Source organism: Micrasema longulum, unplaced genomic scaffold (assembly GCF_059751315.1).
Source record: "Micrasema longulum isolate JH-2025_06_02 unplaced genomic scaffold, ASM5975131v1 h1tg003661l, whole genome shotgun sequence".
In the NCBI taxonomy this organism is placed as follows: Eukaryota; Metazoa; Arthropoda; class Insecta; order Trichoptera; family Brachycentridae; genus Micrasema; species Micrasema longulum.
The window spans coordinates 1-25,436 of NW_028280694.1; the positions used below are offsets into that span (position 1 = coordinate 1).

At 35.1% G+C, this 25,436-nt stretch overlaps 2 protein-coding genes across 2 annotated transcripts; one reads left to right on the forward strand and one right to left on the reverse strand.

The window, feature by feature from the left end:
• On the reverse strand, nucleotides 1-14,427 carry LOC148270629 (uncharacterized). Its single transcript, XM_088242335.1, has 7 exons — nucleotides 14,290-14,427; nucleotides 9,675-9,913; nucleotides 7,747-7,837; nucleotides 5,506-5,689; nucleotides 3,851-3,966; nucleotides 2,255-2,443; nucleotides 1-171 (listed from the first exon to the last, which is right to left on the reverse strand). Exons 2-7 carry the CDS (start codon nucleotides 9,908-9,910, stop codon nucleotides 94-96), a joined length of 894 nt encoding a protein of 297 aa, XP_088098461.1. The 5' UTR covers nucleotides 9,911-9,913; nucleotides 14,290-14,427; the 3' UTR covers nucleotides 1-93.
• Nucleotides 14,428-15,722: 1,295 nt separating this feature from the next.
• aft (cap methyltransferase 2) lies at nucleotides 15,723-22,589 on the forward strand. Its single transcript, XM_088242333.1, has 4 exons — nucleotides 15,723-16,435; nucleotides 19,007-19,192; nucleotides 19,587-19,707; nucleotides 21,187-22,589. The coding sequence occupies exons 1-4, from the start codon at nucleotides 15,908-15,910 to the stop codon at nucleotides 22,446-22,448; spliced, it is 2,097 nt and encodes a 698-aa protein (XP_088098459.1). The 5' UTR covers nucleotides 15,723-15,907; the 3' UTR covers nucleotides 22,449-22,589.
• Nucleotides 22,590-25,436: the final 2,847 nt, after the last annotated feature.

Genomic DNA, 25,436 nt, shown 5'->3' on the forward strand with positions numbered 1-25,436 from the left:
CACTCACACAACACTTTGATTTGATTCACACAGACACAGACATACTCGCAACTTGACACTTGTTCACAGAAATTAGTCTAATTGGTTCAACTTCTAATACTGCCGAATCCAGTCATTGGGTTTTCTCCTTTTGTTCATGAAGTTGGAATCGTCGTCGTATTCGTTATTCCCCTGCGGAAAATAAAATCAATCAATATTTAGTTGGCGATAAATTAGGTCCGGTTCGACAATCTCAAATTTCCATCAGCCCTACGAACCGTCGACCGTTCTTAACATTTTGTAGATCAGATCGAAACAGTTTGTAGTAGTTTGTTGAAGATGTTAGGATTCGTCCTGCGTACTGTCAGGAATTTTGTTTATACACGAGTACTGAGAATTATTTATAACTTGTTGGTGCGAAGTACTCGAGAGTGGCTCGATAATTCGGGGGTTAAGGGTCATAAGGGCGAAACTACAAAAGCACAGTTTTGAGATAAATGATAAAACGGTTTTCAAAAAATAATACTGTCTTTTAAGGGTAACAAATAAGGAAAATAAAAAATACAGTTAATAGAGCATAAAATGTTTTAGAGACAAAAATATGAAACTACGCTTTCGTCTATATGACCCTAACTTGCGCTTACATTAGTAAATTAACAAAATGATGTAAAAGGTGTTTTATTCTTCTGACTTTAAACAAAACGCTTCATTTGTAGTTTCACACAAATTTATCTAGGTAACTACTTATTGGATGAGTTTCATCTTTTTGTCACTAACAGGATATTTTGTTTGGATATCAGATTAGTACTTAACACAAAACAGCATTTTTTGTAGTTTCGCCCTTATGACCCTAAGCCCCCGAATTTGGGGACCGTGTGAGTTGAAGTACTCTCTTATGGTGGAGAGGGTTCATAAGAAATTTCTTCGGGTTCTCTACACGGGTATTTTTATCCCGCTGAGTTCCTCCGGGGTATGCTCGGTTACAGCAGTTTGAAGACCAGAAGGATTGTGTATTTAACTACGCACTAATTTTGATTGCTGCGCGGTATTATTGACAGCCCTGAAATTATGCGAAGCATTAACTTTTATGTTCCGGATAATTACCTTAGACAGTGTCAGCATAGACTGTTTCACATTCCAAGATACGGGACCAACCTAGCAATGGTTATCCCTGTTGGAAGAGCTATCTCTATGTTGAACAATATTACTTTGGAGATTAACATTTTTCACGTCTCTGAGTGAGTTTTTCATTACAAGATTCTCTTACTTTTTTAACATATTATTCTCTGGATATTATTTATTTATTTATTTATATACGGCATTTCTGCCATTTACGTATATGTGGTATAAAGAGTGCTTAGAAATAAAAATATTAAAAAAATAATAATCGAGTGTGAAATATTAATATACTCGTACTGTACACATTATTAATTACTTGAAATACATACATATTTTATAGAAATTATACAATAACAAAATACATTAATCAATCAAATTATAACTATTCCAACCCAATCTTCTGAAGATGATTTGCTCTTTTTGATAAAAATATGTTGGTCACTTTATTTTTTAAGTTAGGCAGGGATAAACTTAGTATATCAAAATGTGATGCATATTCATTCCCGGTATTCTGTAATCTAACAACAGGTGAGTTATATTGAGCTACCGTTCGAGAATTTTGACAATAAAATATTGTAGATGTTCTGCTTAATCTAGGTGGTACATAGAATGAAATCAATTTCAGTAGATCAGGGGTATCAAACATTGGTTTTATTATTTTATATAAAGTCATAAGATCGGTCGATGTTCTTCGTTCTTGCAATTTAGTTAATTTAAGAGAGTCTAAAATTTTGTTATAATTTAATTGATTAGTAGAAAAACCCATCTTAAAATGTATACTTATGTGTTATTTTTATGTTTGCCTAATTTTACATTTTTATTTTCATTATTTCTATATGTATGAATTAAGATATTCCATTTTGTAATGTACATATTATATATGAATAAATAAATTGAAATTAATGATAATTGACGGATGTGTGTTTTATAAACCAATTTTGATCACAGACGGTCACCAGTAAGTATTTTTATTGAAATTCCAATTTTAGTAATAATTTCTCTGTTATTTTTGTGAATCGTCTATGAAATAACTTTTGATCTGTAAAATGCCAACATTACGCATAGCTATCTTTAGGATTTTATTTTGTGACTTCGCCTTTTTTCTGAATGGCAGTCTGATTTACCGGATATTAAAACCGATTAGTGAATTTCTCACCCAGTAGGATCCGCCCCCATAATTGTTGGCGCCCCCGCGGTAGTTCCCGCGGCCACGGAAGCCCCCTCGGTAGGACTGAGGACCCGGGTTAGAGAAGCCTCCGCGGGGCCACGTGGCGTTGCCAGCCCGCTTGACGGGGCGCCGGAACTCGCCCTTCGCGCCCTGGCCCTTCCCCTTCTGCCCGGCAGCCTAGAAAATATCACATCGATTGTTAGCTGTAAGTCACTGAATAACAAAAAAGTGAGAATTCAGAGAATATAAAAGTATTAAAAAGGCATTTTTTCTGATGACATTTTCCGCAGAAATAATGCACGGGACGCACGCGCCAAGCAAGTGTCCATTATCATATTGTTATGTTAGCGTGCGTTCACACAAGGACAATAGGGCCACGCATGGATGCGGGGGTAGTCCATTGTCCTGCGGAGATTGCCTACCTTTCTATCTCTGCAACAATGTCTCGGTACATTGTCCCGTCATTCAAATTGCTGTTCGCACAAGGGCAATAGGTCTGATGCTGGGAGAGTGTATTGTTCTTGTGTGAACGCTATTCAAGGCTTAGTTGTTTGATCGTTAGTTATAATGGCTGACACACACAGCACCAGTGAGGAAGTTCAGTGGTTTTAACAAATAAAAACAAAATTTAAATAAAAATTTGTTGATAGACCAAACCAAACATTTATTTTTTATGTATTGTATTACGATCGCAAAGATTATTTAAAGTTTTATTATAATTTTTAATATTTCCATCGAAACGTCGAAATTACACCGCCCGTGACGTCACGAGTTCAAGTCAGTAAGCGTTTCTGGGGTGGTGTCCTGAACCACTCTCGTGGCACAAGAAAACAGTTTACATACAAAACACACGAGAAAAACTGTTTTCTCGTGCCACGAGAGTGGTTCAGGATACCACCCCTGACATGAAAGTAAAACCACATACGATTCTAAAAAAAATATTTGTACCAGACAAATGTTAAAACACACTAAACATAGAAAAACACAATTAAATACAGTTCATTTTCATTGAAACTATTTTTATAAATTTTTTCATACGTTTTTGAAAAACTTCCAAGTACAATTTAATGCTCTAATTTTTACCACTTGCAAGAAAACATTTTTTGCATCCAATTTTCCATAGCACTGAACTTTTTCATTCCGACTTCGCAGCTGCGCTGAACAAGGACCGAGTGCTGAAAGGGAACCAATCTCGTAAGTTCTTCGGCCGAGAGCCTTCTTCCTGCACTGCGTCTTCCTTTAATCCTTCATTGTAGAATGACTTTTTATAGACTATAATTTATATTTTGCATGCCAGAATTGATCGTTCTTTCTTTTCTTAACGGTATGCACTACTTCTCGATCTTTTTTCATTAGTTGGAGAATGTCATCGTTTCGGACTCTTGTCCACCCAGGAGATTTTCAGTATCCCATTGTAGGATAACATTTCAAACACTTAAATCTTTTTGACGAGTGGCTCGGGTGAGCGTCAACATGAAAGCAATTGCGTGTCTATTTGTTATACGTCTTGTGTTTTTTTTTTTGGAGGTGTTTGACCAATGAACCGAAATATCGTTTTATTTATGAATGAGAAAAAATATTTACCGATTTACTGTTGGCGTCCCGTTTGTCTATGGTAAGTTTGACATTGTTGATCATCAGTTTGCCAGATAAGGTCATTGCTTTCTTGGCTCCTTCTTCGTCCTCAAATTCCACAAAGGCTGGAAAATAAATAAAATAATTTGAGATAAAAACGCAACATTACGGCAAAATTCTACACGCATCATACAAGAGACACTAAACAACTTTATTTCAAATTAAATTTGTTGCAACAGAGAGTGAAAACATTTTTGAGAAGGTAAACATGGAAGTCTAGGCATTTACAGGGTTTATGACCTGTCATTGGCTGGTTTAAGTGGCCATTTCACACACAGTGTCACATTGAAAGTAGTAGAGTTGAAATTGTAAATTTTAAAAGAGTAACTCTGCTTGACAAAAAAACACTGCTTTTTTGTAAGAGTGAAACTGATAGCAAACCCACGGTCTTTACGTTTCGGGCATGCGAAGGAATGTACTCGCTGGTTGCTCGTCAGCAGTTTATATCAGAACTACGGGACGCGAACCTGACTTGGGAGGACAAACAACAGTTGGCAGCCGACAGAGATGCCTGGAGGTTCTTTGAAACTAAATATGTAACAACTGCGAAAAAATTATGTCTGAAAGGTGCATAAAATACCTGGGAGTAGTCATTGACTGTCAACTTAAATGGACTAATCATCCTGAAGTAATTATTAATAAACTAAGATATTTAACCTATGTGTTCAAACGGTTAAGTATTTACGCCCAGCTAAATACTATCAAAATGTTATATTATGCACATGTACAGTCATCGCTTTCCTATTTTTTAAATATTTTTTTTAATTTTTTTTTATTTAGTTCTATGATTAACATAGTCTAATATATATTTACAACACAATATTTACATCTATACTTATTCTAACATTATTTATCACTATTATACACTTAATATCCTAATTTATAATATTCACTGTTTATTATGTACATTTTCATTAATTATATTCACTATTTACACTATATATTACCTAATATTTTTCACATATATACTTTTTACGTTTAATTTAAAATATATTTACATTTATTTCATTTTTTATGCTTTCTGGCATTTCCTCAAATAATTGTATTCCCTTGTACATAAGGCAGTTCTGGGACATGGCTTTTGATTTCTTTTTCAGTCTTATATTTTTAGATCCTCTTGTTGCATAGTTTCTATTAAAGAACTCATTATTTTTTAGTTTATTTTGAAAATATCTCGGAACTATTCCTTTAATAATTTTGTTTATTTCATTAGCAACATTGAATTTGATTATTTGATCAATTGTCGTGATATCTAGAAGTTGAATCATTTTCTTAACTTTTGTTCGTCTCCCACATCTTAATATTGGATGGAATAATTGGATGGGGGGGAGCTTTTAAGAACCATTAGAAACTATTCAAAAATCTATCTTAAAAATAATGCTTCACAAAAATGGCACTTTTCCCTCTTTCCAATTGTTCCAAGAAGCTAAACTTTTGGAAATAAGACAAATATATTGCAGAAACCTTTTGCAGTTGTCAAAAGTATTAATGTTTCTCCATCCATCGCAATATCTAACTCATTTCAGACCAACGGTAGAGATTGGCGTCTTTCTTTCAACACGCCTCATACATTGGATGCCATTTCGGGTTCCATCTAGACTGACCTGTTCGGCGTCCGGGGATCTTGACCACGTTCTTGATGACTCCACAGGCCTGCAGCAGGCTGCGGATGCACTCCATGCGGATGGTCACCGGAAGAGACTCCACAACTACGGTGTTGACGCCGGTCTTCAGCAGGCACAGCTGCAGGGAGTTGCCGCCCATCACCGTGCCCTGCTCTACCATCGCCTGCAAGAGAAGCATCCATAATGTATGTTACAAATATAAAACATTGAAAAATACATGGCGGGTCCATGTCATAACAGGGGCGAGTCGTCCAAATAAGCGATTATACACAGCTTACCATTATATTTGACATTCCATAATAATGTTTTATAGTAACTATGTTTATGGGAAAATAAATAAAATAATTGTTATTTATTATAAGTCACCACCAGCATTTATATCTTTAAAAAAAAATATCTATAGTGCGTCCAGCCCGTTCTCAGTGAACGATGAAAGTAGCTGATTACCTCAGCTTTGGGAAATGAGAGAGCGGATGAACGAGCAAGAGCCGCAACTTGTAAAAGAACGGCACCTTTCTTCTCAGAATTTCCCCTAAGCTTTGCTAAACGCTGTATAAAACAAAATACGCAGCAGCGTTGGGAGGATCATTACCGCGCTTCTTCTACAGCTAAAATCACTAAACCCAACGCTGGTTGATGCAGCAAACTTCCGTCATCATCACTAAAGTACTTTCGAAACAACCCAAATTTTTACCGGACACGGAGCTATGAGAAGTTATCTATATAGGTTTAAATTAAGGAATGATGACTATAGTCCATGCGATGATATTTCTTCACAGAGTATCGAACATCTGTTATTTCAGTGCCCATTTTTCAGTTTGCAACGCCATAATCTTGAAGCAGAATGCAGGAAAGATGGAATATCCTTAACAGATATCCACACTGCAGTTAAAAGTAGTTATCACGCGCCATTGTTCTTGAACTTTGCAACAATGGTGATTGGACTCATAAAGGTAATAAACCAAAATCAGTGTTCGAACATCCCATTTCCAAGACAAACAAAAACGATTTTTTCTGAGTACCTTAGCCTTGTACATGACACGTAAGGCTACTAAATACAGGGGTCCAAATATATATAAGAAAAAAAATTTATCTCAGCTTATTTCTCCATACAAAAAAGTACACTATATATTACAACCTGGTCAAGGTTTTAATTCTTAAACAAGCTTGCAGATTACAAATATTCTATTCTATTAAAGTCTGTTCATTATTACGAGAATTTCCAAATAAACAAAAGTGTGGTTCTTCACGGCAATATTTCATAATCCTGGATTAGCACCTGAAGCGTAAGGCTGATCACCTTACCTTCATATAACAGATGATCGACATACGCTGCATTAAGTATACTTCTGCACCGTTAGGTGCGGACGGATGATGATAATATTTTCCTAAAGTCGGTTCATTATTACAAGAGTTTCCAAATTGGATTTTCTGCTAGGATGACCCAAATGTAATGAAGTGGTGCCAATGGAAGAACATAAAAGTGACACAAAGTAGGAACTTAGCGGCGCTATCTCAATATGGTTTCAAATAAGGCTGGGCACATAATATAAGTTTTAATGGTAGGTAAAACTTTTCTATTTTACATGTATCATCTTAATCTAAATGTAATGGATTGACATTTATTAGATTCATTTGTACCTATTTAAATTTTTCGTTTTTCTTTTATAAAACTCCATAGTTAATGATTTTAATAAAAATATCAATAAAAATGCCTCAATTGATGTATTAAAAAAAATATATATATTATCATTCTTATAATTTACCCAAATATTTCAATATTGGTGTAGTGTGGGGTTCGAACCTAGGACCTCTAATCCGTGAGTCCGCAACACTAGCCACGGATCACAACCCGATTCAAATAATATAATAAAACTTAACAAAACATGTTTTAATGATAATTTTATTAAAATCATTATTTGAATTTAGCGAGTACTCTCGGGTAAAAGTTCTGCAAAAGGAAATCGACTGGAGATTAGTTGTCTCATGGTGATGTACTGGTTATTGCGTTTGCCGGGCATTAAATAAATAAATAATTGTAAAGCAATAAATTTAGATCCACCGTATTATATTTTATCATGGGCTGTAGATTTTTGCCATGGTGTGAAATGGGCCAGTCATGTGATGTCACACGGCGGTCCGGCCTGCGCAGATGACAAAGCCTGGCGCGATCCTGCACTGTTAGGTTTAAGTGAGAAAATAATTGAAATGAGAACTGACCTTTTCAGCAGACTCTGCAGATGAGAAATGCAAGTAGGCAGCTAGAGTAACGTCGGTAGCAGAATTACTGTCCACTTCAATACCAGCTCGCCTGAAATTTCATTACGTATTTAGTTTAATGGCATCATGCAACTCACCCGGATCCCTATCTCTATGTGGACAATATTACTTTGGACATTGTCATTTTTCACGTCTCTGAGGGAGTTTTTCATTACAAGATTCTTTTACCTTTTTAACATAGTATTTTCTGGATATTATGTACACTTATTTTTTCTTTTTATTTAGGAAACATACAGTACAGTTACAAAGCTTTATATTTTACACAGTTAGACCTTACTTTAATGGACCAGTGAAGTTTCCATATTATAAAGTAAGAATATGTAAGGTTATTAATTAAAGTACAAAAAAGAGAAGGAAAAAAAACATAAATAGAAGTTGTTTAAAAATTAAAATTAAAGTAAAAAAATGAATTAAAATAATGAATGAAAAACATGCTCAGATGTATAAAGCATTACTACTACCCATTTTAGATTACGCTGATGTTTCCATGACTGATTTAAGCTGTGAGCAACTCTATAAACTTGAACGACTTCAGAATACATGCATAAGGTACATTTTTGGTCTTAAGAAATATGACCACATTTCTGATTATCGTAGGCAACTGAAATGGCTCAAAATTAGACAGCGGAGAGACTATCACTCCCTCTCACTTCTGTTCAATGTACTTTATAGTCCTAACGCTCCTATATACCTGTGTGAAAAATTTCAACGCTTATCAGTTCATGGTTTACCTCTTCGTTCTCATTCTCAAGGCACTCTCTTAATACCCATACACAATTCCTCTTTCTTCTCTAACTCATATAGTGTCCATGCGGCTCGACTGTGGAATCATCTCCCATCCACCATCAAAGATGTTACTACATTATCTCTGTTTAAATCACGTCTGAAGAAACATCTCCTTTCTCTTCCTTAATCTCTCCTCCTTTCCTTTTTCCTCTTTCCTCTTTTTTTCCTTTTTCCCATCGAGTAATGGTTTTGATTTAAGGTAATTTATAAACAAATACGTTTATTTCTATTTTTATATACTTTTAGCTTTTTAATCTTTTTTTTTTTATTGAATTCATTCCCACACGCACATGTATCCTCTCCCTCATTCATTCACGCATACACACATTCACATACACATGAATACAAACGTCACACAAATACAATTACTAAACGTCTTTTCTTATATATTATGTGTCATTATATTTACAGTGGGTTTTTTAAATTGGCTTTAGCATTGTTAAGATTTTTCTACTTATTTTGTTTGTGTAATAGCTGTAAAAATCCCAAATAAAATAAAATAAATAAAAAAATTGCGCGCATTGTCACAGACAGTGCCTATGTGAGTATGAAATTTCAGTTTAGCATCAAACATAACTCCCAGATCTTTGATAGTGGCAGTTCGCTTAAGTAAACACCCTCCCATACAGTACCGTATAAAAATAGTTTTTAATGCCCTCGTATATGACAGAACATAACATTTAGAAACATTAAATATAACAGCCACACTGACAATTAATCGTCAAATGCTGTATAAACAACCTAATGAAGTGTTATGGGTAATGCTTAAGGTCGCAATAATGTTCTATATGAAAATCATTATGTTTGATTTCCCGTGTTCATATTTTTTGACATTTTACTAACCGTCAGTGTGGCATGTGAAGCAAAAGTTAGTCGCATGGAAAAATAAATATCCCCAAATTAACCACCCTCTAGGGAATAGAGAAGATTTATAATGGCCCCCCGGAGATACAGGATGCTAACCCGTAGCTCGGATATGCACCATTTGAACCTGTAGACTTCGGGTCGAGCCGGAGGGCTGGCAGCCTTACTTACGACTGTACTTCTGGGGGTGCGACTCGGCTGAAAACCAAACCACTCACTTGATAGTTGTAATGCCTCCGTGCTTGCTGAATATCTCCCTGATCTGCTCTTCGTAGGAGAACAGCATATTGGAGGGGATGTTCATGACAAACATGGTCTTCCCGCTGGGCTGGCCGGGCGGCTTCTCCGAGGAGTCCGCCTTCGCGGTCTCCCCGTTGGAGGCGACAGCGGAGCCATTCTGAGGGGCTTCGGGGACCACTTCCGGTGCGGCTTCGCCCTTTGCTGCGTCCGACATTTTCTGCAAACATCAGATAAATAAAATTATAATACCCCAGATCCTTCCACGCAATGGAGTGTGTAAAAATATACTAAAAGAATTATGGTCATAAGCCCTGTAAGTGCCTAGACTTCTACATTTCTTTCACAAAAATGTATTATTTCTGTGTTTTAACCTTTCCCTTACTGTCCTACAAACTTCCGCGCTTTACGGTACTGTGTAGTCACTACACATGCAAAAAATGAGAGATGGTGTTAGAAGTCAAAAGTGATGGTATTTTTAATCCGATTGCTAAAAGCATGAAAAAAAATTCATGCTCTCATGCAAAAGAACCACCCTTAACGAAAGCCGAGCAGCTACTAATACTAACGGGCATCTGGGAGAAGTACAAGAAACTTTGCTGTCCGCGCGCGACGCATGAAAATTATCTCTCTCGCTCCCAAATATAGCCGTATTATCGAGAGTGAGACGTAAAGAGCGTGCGAGAGAATAATATATTAGGATTACTCTTTTACTACAAACGCAACATGCGACACATTGGTAAACTTTCTGTTGTATCGGGTGATATCTCCGATTTTTAATAAAATGCTTTTTATGTTCTCAATAAGCATTAATTATTAATTTTTTTTAATTAAAAATTAAAAAAACGTTTTTACAGATATGTAAATGTATAACGAAGGAATACCGAAAATCTCAACCCACAATTTATTATATTTATGGAGATATTAAAGTTATTAGATGCAATGTGTACTAGCACAATGTGTACTAACACATCACCGGGAAGGGAGAGTTAAATTTCTTTCTTGCCTTAACTACTTTGGGAGTGAAATTTAGCCATGTTTATAAACATTTGTACATGCTCAAAATACTGTATACAACAGTGTTAAATTATAATAAGTCTTAACTAGTAGGAAACTGGCTTATTCTCGTTGAGAAAGCCTCATTTCATCAGCCCTATGGGTCTAAGTTGATCGGACCTTGGAATATTAGGATCTCAGACACCCAGAAATATCGCCGCTTCGGGATTCACAATTTATTTTTTGTCGTTCGGAGCAATCTAAATGTAATAAAGTAGAATCTGTCACTCAAAATAATGCTACCAAAACCAAATGAAATATATATTGAATTAATATCTAAGCAAAAGGTTTGGTTGAATAGTGAAAAATCTGTAATTTAAAATAATATCAGTAAGCTGTCGGCGACTGTAACATTCAAGAATAAAATTATTAAGTACACTAGCAACATAGAGCTGATCAGTGGATCTAATAAAACTACCTTTAACAACCCATGTGCCTACCTTCTCAGGAATCGAACATAGGACCTCAAGCGAGGCGGGGGAACACGCCAACCGTTACACTACGAGGTGTTCTTATTAATACAAAACTCTGTGTGGCGTAAAAACACACAAAAATATACAGTCGAACTTGGTTATTACGAGGAAGATGAGACCACTTGAATTTGCTCGTTATAAGCGTTACTCGTTGTACCAGAGAAAGGTTTTTTTTATACAATCGCTATTGCACATTGTCACTAAGTAAACAAGTAAATACATATGTGTACCAGTGGCGAGCCGTGATTTATTTTATAGGTAATCTATTAAAAATGTTCATTAATTTGTACTACATATAAGTACTTACATAACATGTAAGTAATGTAATTATAAATGACTACTTTTTCTGAGATTCTGTGAAAATCAACTCATGCAACAATTATTACTAACCACGCGATATACGTAGCTTTAATCTACACTATTTTAATAGAATACTAAACTTGTACAAAAGTTTATTAACAAATACCACAATGACATTCAGCAGATATTTCCATTATGATCTGTCATTGACAGTACTGTCAAGACTTGAGCACTGGCCAATTTCTTTTAAAATGAATAATGCCTAAAACGGCCACTGCGAACGCCACCTGTCCTATGTGATACATAATATGTCAACGGTATCCCGTCAAAGAAAAATAGTCCTTCGGAAATAATGTTCGAAATACTAGTTTCCAAATAGAGAATCTTCTAAAAATATTTGTAATCTGCAAGTTTGTTTTAGTACTAAAAAAGCCGACTTGGGTTAAAGACGAAAAATACAGTGTACTTTTTTGTATGGAAGAATAAGCTGAGGTAATCGGCTAGTTTTATCGTTCAGTGAGAATGGACTGGGCGCACTTCATAGATATTTTTTTGTAGAAAGATATAAACGGTGATTTATAATAAATAACAATTACTTTATATATTTTCCCATAAACATGGTTACTATAAATTATTATAATTTAAAGTCAAATATAATGGTAAGCTGTGCATAATCGCTTACTTTGACGATTCGCCCCTGATGTGTACATATAATTCATACAGATTTTTTTTACAGGGGTTAGGTTTTAACTGATCTGGTCATTACCGCACTTCTTCTACAGGTAAAATCACTAAAATGTTTATGGGAAAATAATTGTTATTTATTATAAATCACCACTCCAGCCCGTTCTCAGTGAACGATGAAAGTAGCTGATTACCTCAGCTTTAGGAAATGAGAGAGCGGATGAACGAGCAAGAGCCGCAACTTGTAAAAGAACGGCACCCTTCTTCTCAGAATTTCCCCTTAGCTTTGCTAAACGCTGTATAAAACAAAATACGCAGCAGCGTTGGGAGGATCATTACCGCGCTTCTTCTACAGGTAAAAGCACTAAACCCAACGCTGGCTGATGCAGCAAACTTCCGTCATCATCACCAAAGTACTTCCGAAACGACCCAAATTTTTACCGGACACAGAGCTATGAGAAGTTATCTATATAGGTTTAAATTAAGGAATGATGACTATTGTCCATGCGATGATATTTCTTCACAGAGTATCGAACATCTGTTATTTCAGTGCCCATTTTTCAGTTTACAACACCATAATCTTGAAGCAGAATGCGGGAAAGATGGAATATCCTTAACAGATATCCACACTGTAGTTAAAAGTAGTTATCACGCGCCATTGTTCTTGAACTTTGCAACAATGGTGATTGGACTCATAAAGGTAATAAACCAAAAGCAGTGATTGAACATCCCATTTCCAAAACAAACAAAAATGATTTTTTTTTCCGAGTACCTTAGCCTTGTACATGACTTGTAAGGCTATAAATACAGGGGTCCAAATATATATATATAAAATAAAAAAACTGATCTGGTCAAGAACTCATTTGATATCACCCACTTGTAATGTTTATTGTGTTTGAAATAAGCCTAGAACATTAAAAATCTTTAAAAAAACCCCGCAAAAACCCCCGAAACAAGCATGTCATTCATAAACTACAAAAGCAGCTGTTAATTGTAACAATGTGCAGAACTGGCATTTACTAAGTTCACAATTCTTGGATTTTTTAAACACCATACGTGCTCATTTTTCAATATTGTCAGCGAAAAATTCAATTAGGTACTTAGACACTTACATAGCTATCATAAACATAATCTGATCCCAACGCCCGGCGGTATTTATCCTTTACGTTAGCCGACCGTTAAGATTTTAATACATAGATTATTATTTCGAGAATTATGTTTTTAACAATTGAAGATTTTTGTATAATTTTTGACAATATTTTTGTTCGGTATGCCCGAGAAGTAGCTCGTTATAACAGTGAATAATTGTATGGAGAAAACCATGAACTGAAATGTCAACTAATGTTTCCTCGTTACATCCGAGATCTCGCTATTTCCGTGATCGTTATAACCGAGTTCGACTGTATTTAAAAATGTTATTTCACGACGCACATAAATGCCGAAACAATAAATAATTGAAAAAAATCGAGTAAATCACTTGTTGTTTTGATGAATTTAAAACATAATGTCCGGAAAAAATTGAAACCCGCTTTGAATTAATAAATACTTTATTTAGCTTCCCAGTGCGAGATGTGAATCTTTGATTCGTAGTACAAAATTTGACAATAAGTACTTGAAAATGCTAACTATGTTTTTTTGGTATTCATTTATTTTATTGAGTTATTAATTTTTTCCATTAACAAAGATTAACAATAAAATAATGTGACCTCACATGATTCATTTATCAACAAGAATTCCACGCAATCACACATTTTCCGAGAATAATTTCCAAAAGGAAGCATACTTAACAGTTCTTTTGAAGACGCGTAATATTACCGATATAAATTAACAGTAACATTGGATTGTTACTTGATGTAGTGGTTAAATAATAAAAACTATACAATACGGAATATCAAATAAACATGCACTCTATAAATGTTTTAAAAGCAGACAGGGTGTTTTAAGGATAACTTGCAAGTAAATCTCGAATATAACTACAGGTGTACACGAATTGACTGAACTAACGGTAAATGGTTAGTCATTAAAAGCAGCGCGAACACGTATAGTTTAAGTTAATGATGCGAAATATTTAAAGATAACATACCTTGTTATATCCAACGAAGAATTCAATATAAAATACAACAAATATGGGAGCAGGAAAACGCTATTTCAGTACGAAAAACAAGAGTGAACTCAAAAAACGCCAGAACTCGACAGCCCGGCAAAATGGCCGCTGGCATTCGATGTGTCGAAGTGTTGGGCATAATCGATTAATTTGATATGGCGATTAAAACTGAAGATCCTTAGTCATGCATAAGTTAGGGCAATACTATTTTATACACATGCATAATCTTCATAAATCTAAATTTCGCTCAACGAAGTGAGGGAAAAAATCTTTTGAAATTGTTGGCCGTTCCCAATTTAATAAACTGGACGATAAATTAATAAACGAAAAGTCGAATAGTAAATCTAAAAGTGTATATAGAAATTAGAAAATATAGCTTTAATGTTTTTTATGGTGATAGTTATTAATGTAATTTCTATGAACAGTGTAAAATACTGGGTTTTATGTTTCGAAAATAATGTTTTCATACTATTTTCAATTGTATCAAGAGATATTATGTATTTATTATTTATTTATTGACTTATTCAGTCCATTCAACAATGACAAACACATTTTCTAATAAAACATACATGTACAATTGAAATAAAATACAACCTAAGAAAATTTAAACTAGTACAAAAAATAATTAATAATTACTTCCTTAAGACAAGATTTGGTCTATCTTAGATTGAAGTTTTTTTTTAACTCTTGGGAGTATAACATCTTGTTCATGTATCGTTTATTTTGTTAATAATAATAAAAAATGTAAATAAATAAATTAAAAGAAATAGAGAAAAATGCTATAAAATAAGCGGTCATTTTCTCGTGAAAAGAAAATTTTATTGACCCTATTTTTTTTTTCTCTTTATAAAACAGCTAGGAAACAAAAGTCTCTTGAATGATTTTAAGAAACCCGTTCAAAAGAGTTATAATTTAGGTATGTACTAATCTAAATAATAAATCAGTTTTAATATGATTTATCTTTACGGAAAATTTCAGATTAGGTACGCGAAGATTTCGATACGAAAAGTAAAAGCGATGTATCAGTTCATTTAGGTACGAAAATATTGTTTAAAATTTAAGGCGATCATGGCCTTGAAACGAATGGCTCTCGCTCTTTCATCTTTAGGGAGATCAACATTGATTGAAGTGATAAACCGATCACCGAAATGTAATATATTGATGTATTTTTCTTAAATTCGATTAATTGATCAATAAACACTATTTTTATTAATTTGATTACTTACATAATTGATTATTATCATAAATCGCGTGTGCGCAACACTAACGAAGACCATAAAGCTGAGTATTTCTCTTGTCTGTGGTATCTCTTAATAGGGATGTACTACTTTTATTACAATCGTTATTTAATCGTTTTTTTAATACGTAGGTACTGCCTATTTTAAAATTCACAACCCTATCAACAATTGTTATTTTTATTCAGTGAAATATTTGACGTTTGACGTTTCATAACGTAAATAAACCGGTGTGTTCCTCTGTGTTCTATCGTGTTTTATTAAGTACATACATTACAAATCTATTTTATCGTTGAATCGGTTCTGAAAAAGACGCCTCATACGAAAATGACGCGTTCATAACACGCTTATTAATTATTATTATGTCTGCGCCATTCAACAGAGACGATTTTCCAAATTCGTTTGGATCATCTAATCACAAGAATCCAAAGCGGAATCACGCTAAAAATGATGCAAGTAATTTCAAACAGTGTGCCGAGAAGCTGTTTGAAAAGAAATACGAGTTTGAAAGGATTGATACTTGGAAGTTACCCCCCGCGTCCGAAATTCTCGCTTCCGAACCTTGGAAAATCCGCCATTTGCAGACATTGAAGAATGGTCTGAACTTCCAGAAGAGTCGTCTAAACGACTATCCGATAGAAGAATGGAGCGCTCACACCGCCAAGCGCAACCTGGCAGGAGACGTAAGACGGACACTTAGGAATGCAATAAACCCGGAGTTTTTGACGCAGGCGTGGACAAAGTTTTACGAATGCGCGTGTAACTACAACATCGTACCAGAAAAAGCAGTCAAATTTAACGAATTCAATTCCCTACATCTCTGTGAAGCGCCCGGTGCATTTGTCGCTTCCCTAAATCATTTTTTGAAGCTTAAATATCAGAGTCTCAAAGTGAGTTTATTATTTCTACTTATTTATTTATCAATTTACACTCCCTACGGGCTTTTACATTTATTAGAACTACATTCAAGTGCAGCAGTGAAACATAAGTATGTACATTTAGTTAAAATTAAAGATAACATAAGAAAAACTAAAAGATAGAAAAATAAGGAAATGTACCAACATAGGTATATGAGTAAATAGAAAGATATTTAATAAATTTACATATAAAAACATACACACAGTGCATACATACACACACACATATACATACATGCATATATATATATATATATATTAGGATTAAGTAGTTGAGGGTTTGGTTGGAGTTCCTACCCCAGTTAGAGATTGACAGAGAAGACACAAGGTTGCTGTTTGATGTGTATTTATTACATGGTGAATAAATAATGAATTATGTCGGATGAGTGTTACATCGATGATGGGTTGAAGAGACTGCACTTGAACTACATGCTGGAACTGCGTGACGTCGTCGAGCTGGTCTGACGTGAACTGAACTTGTTGGGCCGACTAGCTGAACGGGCTGGCTGATGTTGGCTGCGTCCTGTGGTCTCTTTATAGACCATATTCCTTTGTAGTTCATTTCTTCATGGTAGAGACTATGTGAATGTACTGCAGGGAGACGATCCCGTCTTTATGTGCAATATTTTTTTTTTTTTTTTTTGCACCACAACAGGCCAGGAAGCCCAATTAAAGTGGTGAATTACATCACAGAACACCCAGGCTTAAGAAAAACCACAATTTTAAATTTTTGTGTTCTCACCGGGAATCGAACCCGGAACCTTCCGTGTGTGAGTCAAGCGTCTTGACCACTACACCACGGAGGCCGCCATTGCTAGAATTGAAATATAAGTTGTATTGGATTCGACAGAAAATGATGACATTGCATCGTCGGTCATTAGTCTACTTCAGGTAAACTAATTTAACACGTGTGTGTCATCGACTATGGACTATGGACCCTACATATATATATATATATACACATATATGCACATACATATACATACACATAAATATACACATTATTATAGAGATACACGAGAAAAAAAAATAGTAAATTAAATTTATTGAATATTTTATTTTTGCACCACAACAGGCCAGGAGGCCCAATTACATCACAGAACACCCAGGCTTGAGAAAAATACTTTTTTTTAAATTTGAGTTCTCACCGGGAATCGAACCCGGAACCTTCCGTGTGTGAGTCAAGCGTCTTGACCACTACACCACGGAGGCCAATATTAAGAAAGAACATTAAGAAATTTTATACAGATTAATTTATAACCTTTTAAATACTTAACCTATATTTACATAAAGACAGACGAAATATATCAACTTCACCATACTCGTTACCTAGCCGCTGGCCGGTGTAGTCTAGGTATTGGTGAATTTTAATAATAATTATATAAATAATATGTGTACCAATTATATAAAGTACTACCAGTAAAGAGTTTTGAGATTCTGTTTTTCTCCTCATTGGTAATCGTATCTTTTTTATCTCTTGTTTCATATGTATGACATCATTGGCAGCATTGATATACTTCAAATTGATTTAAAAAAATATGTTCTTGAGAAATTTTGATAAAAAATCGTAATGTCATTAAAAGTTTACATTAGTTTTTAAGATGTTGTAAACTATCTTAATAAAGCATAAATAAATAGTGATTACCCAAATATAATATAGGCAATATGTTTACTTTACCTTTAAAATGACAGTTCACTTCACCTGCACTGGCCTCATATATAAAAACTAATAAATAATGAAACACAACAACAACAAACCATCACGCCGTTTCACCGTAGGGGTAGACAGAGAGGATAGAACGCCATAACAATATCTTGGCATACAGACCTCGCTTCCTCTACATTCATACATCTTCTCATGCACGCACGCCGATTATTCCTACTTTTGACATGTCCATCTTCAAGTATTTGATGGACTTGATCGTGCCATGTCTTTCTCGTTTTCTGCATCTATCAACATTTGCATCGTAGATCCTTTTAGCTGTTCTTTTGCTGTCCATTCGCTCTACATGTCCAAACCAACGCAGCACCCCTTTCTTGATTCTGTCAATAATGCATGTCTCAGCCTTACACACTTCACGGATCTCGACATTTGTGCACCTATCATACATCGTTTGACCACACATTTGCCCGAGGGATCGCATTTCGACAGCATTCAACTTACTTTCATCATCATTTTTCCAATTCCATACATCGCTCCCATACATTAGAGTTGGCACTAGAACTCCGTTGTGAACTGCTAGTTTAGCCTCTTGCGAGAAACATTTGTTTGCCAAAGTAGATTTTACTCCTTTCAATATCTTTCTCGGCCTTTCCGTCCCTAGTAAACATACTACCCAGGTACACAAATTCTTCTACCTGATTCAGAATATCTCACATTTAGTTAAATTTTCATCCCTTTCAAAAACCATCACTTTCGATTTATCAACATTCATAAGCAAATGGCTTTTCTTGCATACACCGTAGACTTTTGTTACCAAGTGTTTATTAAATGGGATTATGCATGTTTGATAATTATTTAATCATTTATATATTTTTATTTAGTGGCAGTGGATGGCAACGACACTCAATCCTTACCACGAAGACAACTCCCTTTCAAATATGATTTGCGATGACCGCTTCATTCTCCATACTCTCAAGAATTGGGACTTTGGTCCAGATTATTCCGGAAATCTGATGGACTGGAGAAACTCGCAAAGTCTAATTGAGAAAACGAAAACACTAGGAGAGGTATTTTTTTTATTTTACTATTTAAGTAAGGAATACAAATACTTAGGACTGCTGATCTTGTCCATACATTAAATTTCTTAGATTTTTCATGGCTGTTAAGATGCAAAATGAGTTCAATTTAAGGTCACGTTCCTTTATTCTTCATGTCTCCATGGTGTGAATGCACTGCAGGACGTCTCTCTTGAGACTACTCTAGACTGACATTTTCTGTGCAATACTGTTTGTGTGTATGTCATCGATCGTGGACTATGAACCCCACAGAAGAATTGAAGAAATTAGGATGAAACGACTATGTAAATCTTCACATTGCTATGTCCAAAAAACTTTTTTTTAAATTAAATTTCTGATAGCACTAAACTTTATCGTTAATTATTTTTAATAAACTTGTTTTTAGATACATCTCGTGACAGCTGATGGCTCAATAGATTGTATGTTGAAACCTGATGAGCAGGAGGAGACGGTGGCCCCGTTGCATTTCTGTGAAGCCATAACTGCCCTCCTAGCACTATCCAAAGGTTTGTTTACTCATTTAACAAATTCCTATTTATTTTATGGGGGAATTGAATAAGTTCTTGCTGTTTTTGTTCCACGTCTCTCGTCTTGAATTCGTGCAGCACTCAATTTCCTTGCTTTTGGATCATTTCTTATGCTTTAAAATGTTTGGTAACTGTTGTGTGATCGACTCTTAATGATTCTGCAATTTCATTACAATGGAATTCCATCAAGAATTGTCAATAAATAACAAATTTTTTTTTTTTTAAATTAAATGTAGTAAATAATTATATATAGCCCCTTAAGGACTTTTCCGTGTCTACTCTTGAAACCGATAGACACAGAAAAATCGATGTCGGTGTATACAATTGTTTTAGACAAGAAAATTATATCTGCACTATTTAAAAATGAGGCTGCTGTAATTACATATGGAAATGACAAAAGAAGCCAAAATAAGACAGGGAGTCAGACAGGGATGCTCGCTGTCTCCAGTATTATTTAATGGATATATACAATCCGCGATCGATGAAATCAGGGAAAAAATGAGTCATAGAGAGGGTGTTAAAATACACGGAAAAAAGGTAGATATGATGAGGTTTGCCGATGACATCGCCCTAATTGCTAAATGTGAAGAAGAACTCACTGAAGCTCTGACATCTATGGAAAATGTATTAAATAATAAATAAAATATGAAAATAAACAGGAGCAAAACCAAAGTAATGACAGTGGCCCGTAATGAGCAGCAAATGAATATAGTAATGTCAGGAGCAACTCTGAAAAACACGAAAGAGTTTGTTTTCCTTGGAAGCAGGATCACCTTGGATGGGAGAACAAAAAGAGAGGTCAACTGCCGCATACACCAAGCGAGGCTTGCGTTTAACAAAAAATCAAAGATTTTTGAGTCGAATAATAAATCTAAAACTCCGCAAGCAACTTGCCAAGACATGTGTATGGAGCATATTGATGAACGGCTGTGAGACATGGTGCCTTACCAAAAGAGATAAAAAAAAACTAGAGGCCTTCAAAATGTGGTGCTACAGAAAAATATTAGGAATTTCCTGGAGAGACCACATCACTAATGACGAGGTTCTCAGCAGAATCGTAGAAGGGAGACACTTTATCAAAACCATCGCATAGTGAGCCCAATGGATCGGCCACATTATACGCCATGAGGGTCTCCTACATGACATCATAGAGGTAATGGCTGAGGAGACAAATTACAGAGGGCGCCTCCGACGGGAATATTTGGAGCAAGTGGGCGAAGATTTAAGCTGCTCCTCATATGTCGAGCTGAAGAGGGCTGCAGAGAATAGAGACCAATGGAGGACTAGATGCAGGACTTTGCTGTAAACCAATCCCCAGGATTGAGACTGCGAATAAGAAGACAATTATTTGTTAACGCTTAATTCTATTTATTTATCTATGAATGATTGAAGTTAAGATTTCTATTCTGTTTTGAGGGCCACATGCTGACTTGTTAAAATAACTTTTGTTTTTTCCAGGTGGGACGTTGATTTTCAAACTCTTCACTATTTTCGAGCACTCTACTATCAATCTAATGTACCTTCTAGTTGTTTGTTTCGAGTGCGTGAACATCTATAAACCGTCAACATCCAAAGAGGGAAACTCCGAGGTGTACGCCGTGTGTACCGCATATTTCGGAAGACATCTCATCGAGGATTACGCTGACATCATAACCAATTATTATGGCACTGAAAATTTTGCTTTGAAAGCTCTCTTTCCTCTCCAGAGCTTGCCCGAATCATTTTTAGATCAGATACAAGCCTGCGCCTTATATTTCTACACTCGCCAGTGCGAAGTGATCATCAACAACATTGCCACTTTTGAAAACCCCAACCAGAGTCAAGAGAACAGCCGCCAACGATGCAAATTCTCTTTTGCTAATTTGTTTTTAGACCGATACGATCCCTCCGCAATCCATAAAGGCGACGAGATCATGAATACATTCTCTCGAGAAGAAACGTTCGTCCACCTAAACCCGCGTAATCATCAGGGGACTTATACAGAAAGACTCTGTTCAGTGCCATTGACACATCAAAACAAGATAATCAAATTTTATAACGAATTGAAAACACTGCAGCAAACGTACGCCCTTTCGGATTCCGAGTCTGTCACGTGGATGGACTCGACAAAATTAGACGCGACTGCGTTGTATTTTACGCGAGGTAAATCCGTCGAAAAAATTCGCAGCTCTAAGTTCGTCCTGTCGTTGATTTTGAAATTTTACATCAAGCTCACGGACGAATGCAGCGACACTTTCAATTTCTACATTGCGGATTCCATAGACGAGAGCTCCGTGCTGTATTTCCCGACTCGAGAAGCCAACGAATGTTTCGATGTTTGGGAAAAGAAAAATCTATCGCTGTTGAAGGATCATTTGAGGAGCTTGAATATCGGAGACGAGCTTGTGATGAAAAATTACCAATGTCTTTCACAATTCAGCGCTGGAATATTATTTTTAATCGCTCAAACTTCATTCCACGAATTGGGCTTCTCCACAAACTGCGCGATCATATTAAAAAACTTCAAAAACCAATCGGAAATATTAAATATACTCGACAACGTACTGGAGGAAGTAAATAATTTAAGGGTTGCGAATGCTGACCGAGATACATCTATTCTCAGTGTTGTTCCCATTCAGAATCTGGCCCTCGGTCTATTTTATATTTGTCTACTTAAATACAATAATAACTTTTTATACTCTCGGTCTAAAGAACTGATAGAGCGATTTGAAAAGTGTTAGAATAAATCAGCCGCGAGATTTTCTAAGACGGTAAATTTGAAATGTTGTCAAGTGAAATTTATCTAAAAGTGGAGTTTGAATATCATCTTGTTCAACTCTAATTAATATATGTTATTAGTTAAGCACTATTAATTAAGGATTTTTTACCAGTGACCGGGTTATGTACAAAGTACAAGCTGTTGTGAATGTATTATTTTTTATACTAATTTATTTATATAATTTCTAAAAAATAAAATACTCTTTTTATTGGATTTAAAAAACCTTTCTCTTATATAACGAGTGATGCTTATAATGAACTAATTCAGTCGGTCCCATCTTCCTCGTAATAACTAAATTCGACTGTATTTGAAAATCCTTGGTATTTTATTTTTATCTTCGTATTTTAAAAATGATTTGATATTAATTTTTAATGAACATTGGGTCTCAAACTGATAATGAATCTACAGAGTTCACGAAACATGTGTTATTGTCTTAAAATAATAATAATAATCATAGTTTACTAACAAAAATAATAATTACTTTATCTACTACATACGCACTTAGGTAATAGATTTCTCTGGATCATGTCTAGTCTGCCTAACTGGGTACAACCTGTTTTAAGGCAGACATTTTTATGCAAAATAAACAATAACATTACTACCTACTAGTTAATTTACTATTCAGTTGTACAATATTAATTTATACCATTTATTATTTAAGAATCTCTTTTGAGTAAATTTTCTGATCCTTCTCGACCTAAACCCAGTAACCAATTTTATAAATTTATTCAATTGAATCCGGGTCATGGTTTTACAATGTTCGGGTAACATATTGAATATTTTAGGGCCCAGAAACCTGAAATGTCTTTGCCCGAATTCAGAGTTTGTGATAGACCCCATGACCCATCCTCTAGTTTGACTTATGGTAGTGTGGGAGTGTTCCTTTTGAGATTTGGTAGAATATATTTATTACGTGTTCATTTGATTAAATTAGTCAAATTTTGTGATATGTATTTAAAATCTGCATACAAATCATTTAGAAAGGTGATAGAATTTTGTTCCAAAACAAACAAACCAGCCTGATACTAGAGCTGTCAAATTAAAAATGAGCATTTCTGCGTAATGCCAGCTACCTATTTAAGCAGAAAAAAATAGGGGCGTATTTAGGGATGCTAGTAATTAAAAATAAGAGGAATTGAGCTTAAGCATAAACATCAAAATGATGAAGTGGATGGCGTTTGGCAGAGCAGACTACTCTACCATTACTTAACAGCTAGGAAATGAACTGTTGGAGATGGTGGACCAATTCAAGTACCTCGGCAGTATTATTACAAAGTCTGTAGACCCAGATGCGGAGGTGAAATGCAGTATCGAGATAGCCTCTAGCACATTCAACAAAATGAGAACAATATTCTGCAATGATAAATTGAATTTAAAACATAGGCAGAGAATGGTGAAGTGTTATGTTTGGTCTGTTCTGTTGTATGGCTTAGAACCTGGGTTTTGAAAGCACACACTATGAACCGGTTAAAGGCATTCGAGATATGGCTTCACAGAAGACTGCATCGTATACATATTCATATTGAACATGTTATCAATAAATCCTTAAAACTCCTTGGATTTATTAACAGAAGCACAACTGACTACAAAAATATCAATACCCTTAAAACTCTCTTCTGTTCCCAAGTTCGCCTGCACCTAGAGTATTCCTCTGTTATCTGGCTTCCATATTATGATGTTCACATCAAAAATATTAAATCAGTTCAACATCGATTTTGAAGAAAGACAGGCTGGAGGTTGGGCTTATCCAGAGACCAATGTACGTATAATGAGTAAGAAACTAGCTTAGCATTTGGACATAATCAAACATTGTTAAATATATCTCTCTTAAGACCGTCGAAATAAATCCGACCTTCTAGTCCTATTTAAAATTCTCAACTCACTTTTTGATGAACTTAAACTACTAAGCTCAATAAAATCAAATATCCCAACTAGAAACCTCAGACAAAACTTACTCTTTCATACCGATAACCATAGAACTAACTATGGTTTTATTCCCCTATGCCCAGAACTCTTAGGTCTGCCAACAAACATACCAGTCTTGATTTCTTTGATAACAAGTTGTCTTCTCTCAAACGATCACTGAATCAAATTCAATTATAAACAACTCTCTCCCGCTTCCACTCCCTCAAAGTCTACTATATACTATTGTGTCTTTCTACTTTTCTTTATAATAATTTTATATGTATAAATATATCCTTAAAAATGTCGATTGGGCGTATATATAAATAAAAAATAAAGTATACTGCGCACAGATTTGGTCAGCAATGTAGATGTTCCGAGGAGGGCTAATAACAACGGACAATTTTATAAAGGTCTGTAAGATCTCCTATATGGATCACCTGCATGGACTTATACTAGTCGGCAAGATTGAGGGACAATGTGGACCTGCCAGAAGGCGTACATCTCGGCTGCGTAACATAAGTGACTGGACCGGAATGAGATGTGTGGAAGAGTTGTTCCGGGCAGCGCAAGACAGAGAGGCCTTTTTAGAAGTGATTGCCAATGTCGGGGACGACCAGCCGTGTTTTGATGTGAATTTGATATTCAATTTGAAACTAAAATAAATGAAAAGTAAAATGCCTGATTGTGTCGTGAAAGTGTGCAAAAACTGTACGGATAAATGGAAAAAGACTTTTCATTGATAAGTAGGTATCTGAGTACTTGTTTGTGGTTAAATTCCAAAACATAAAATAATTCATTTTTAAATATAGAATTCTATTTGCAAATGTCAAACTTGGCTCTTCTCACCAACAGGGTAGCACTTTATTTATGAATGCGATTTTTAAAAATGTATTTAATGTCGGTTGATATTATTTTAGTATTAGGTACCAAAAATCCAGTAAAAAGAAATAAATGGGAAGAATTTATAAGGAATGTAATGAAAGAATCTGATTGGGATCCATAAAAGCGAATGGTGTTGTAAACATTCAAAAACAAACTTTTTTAA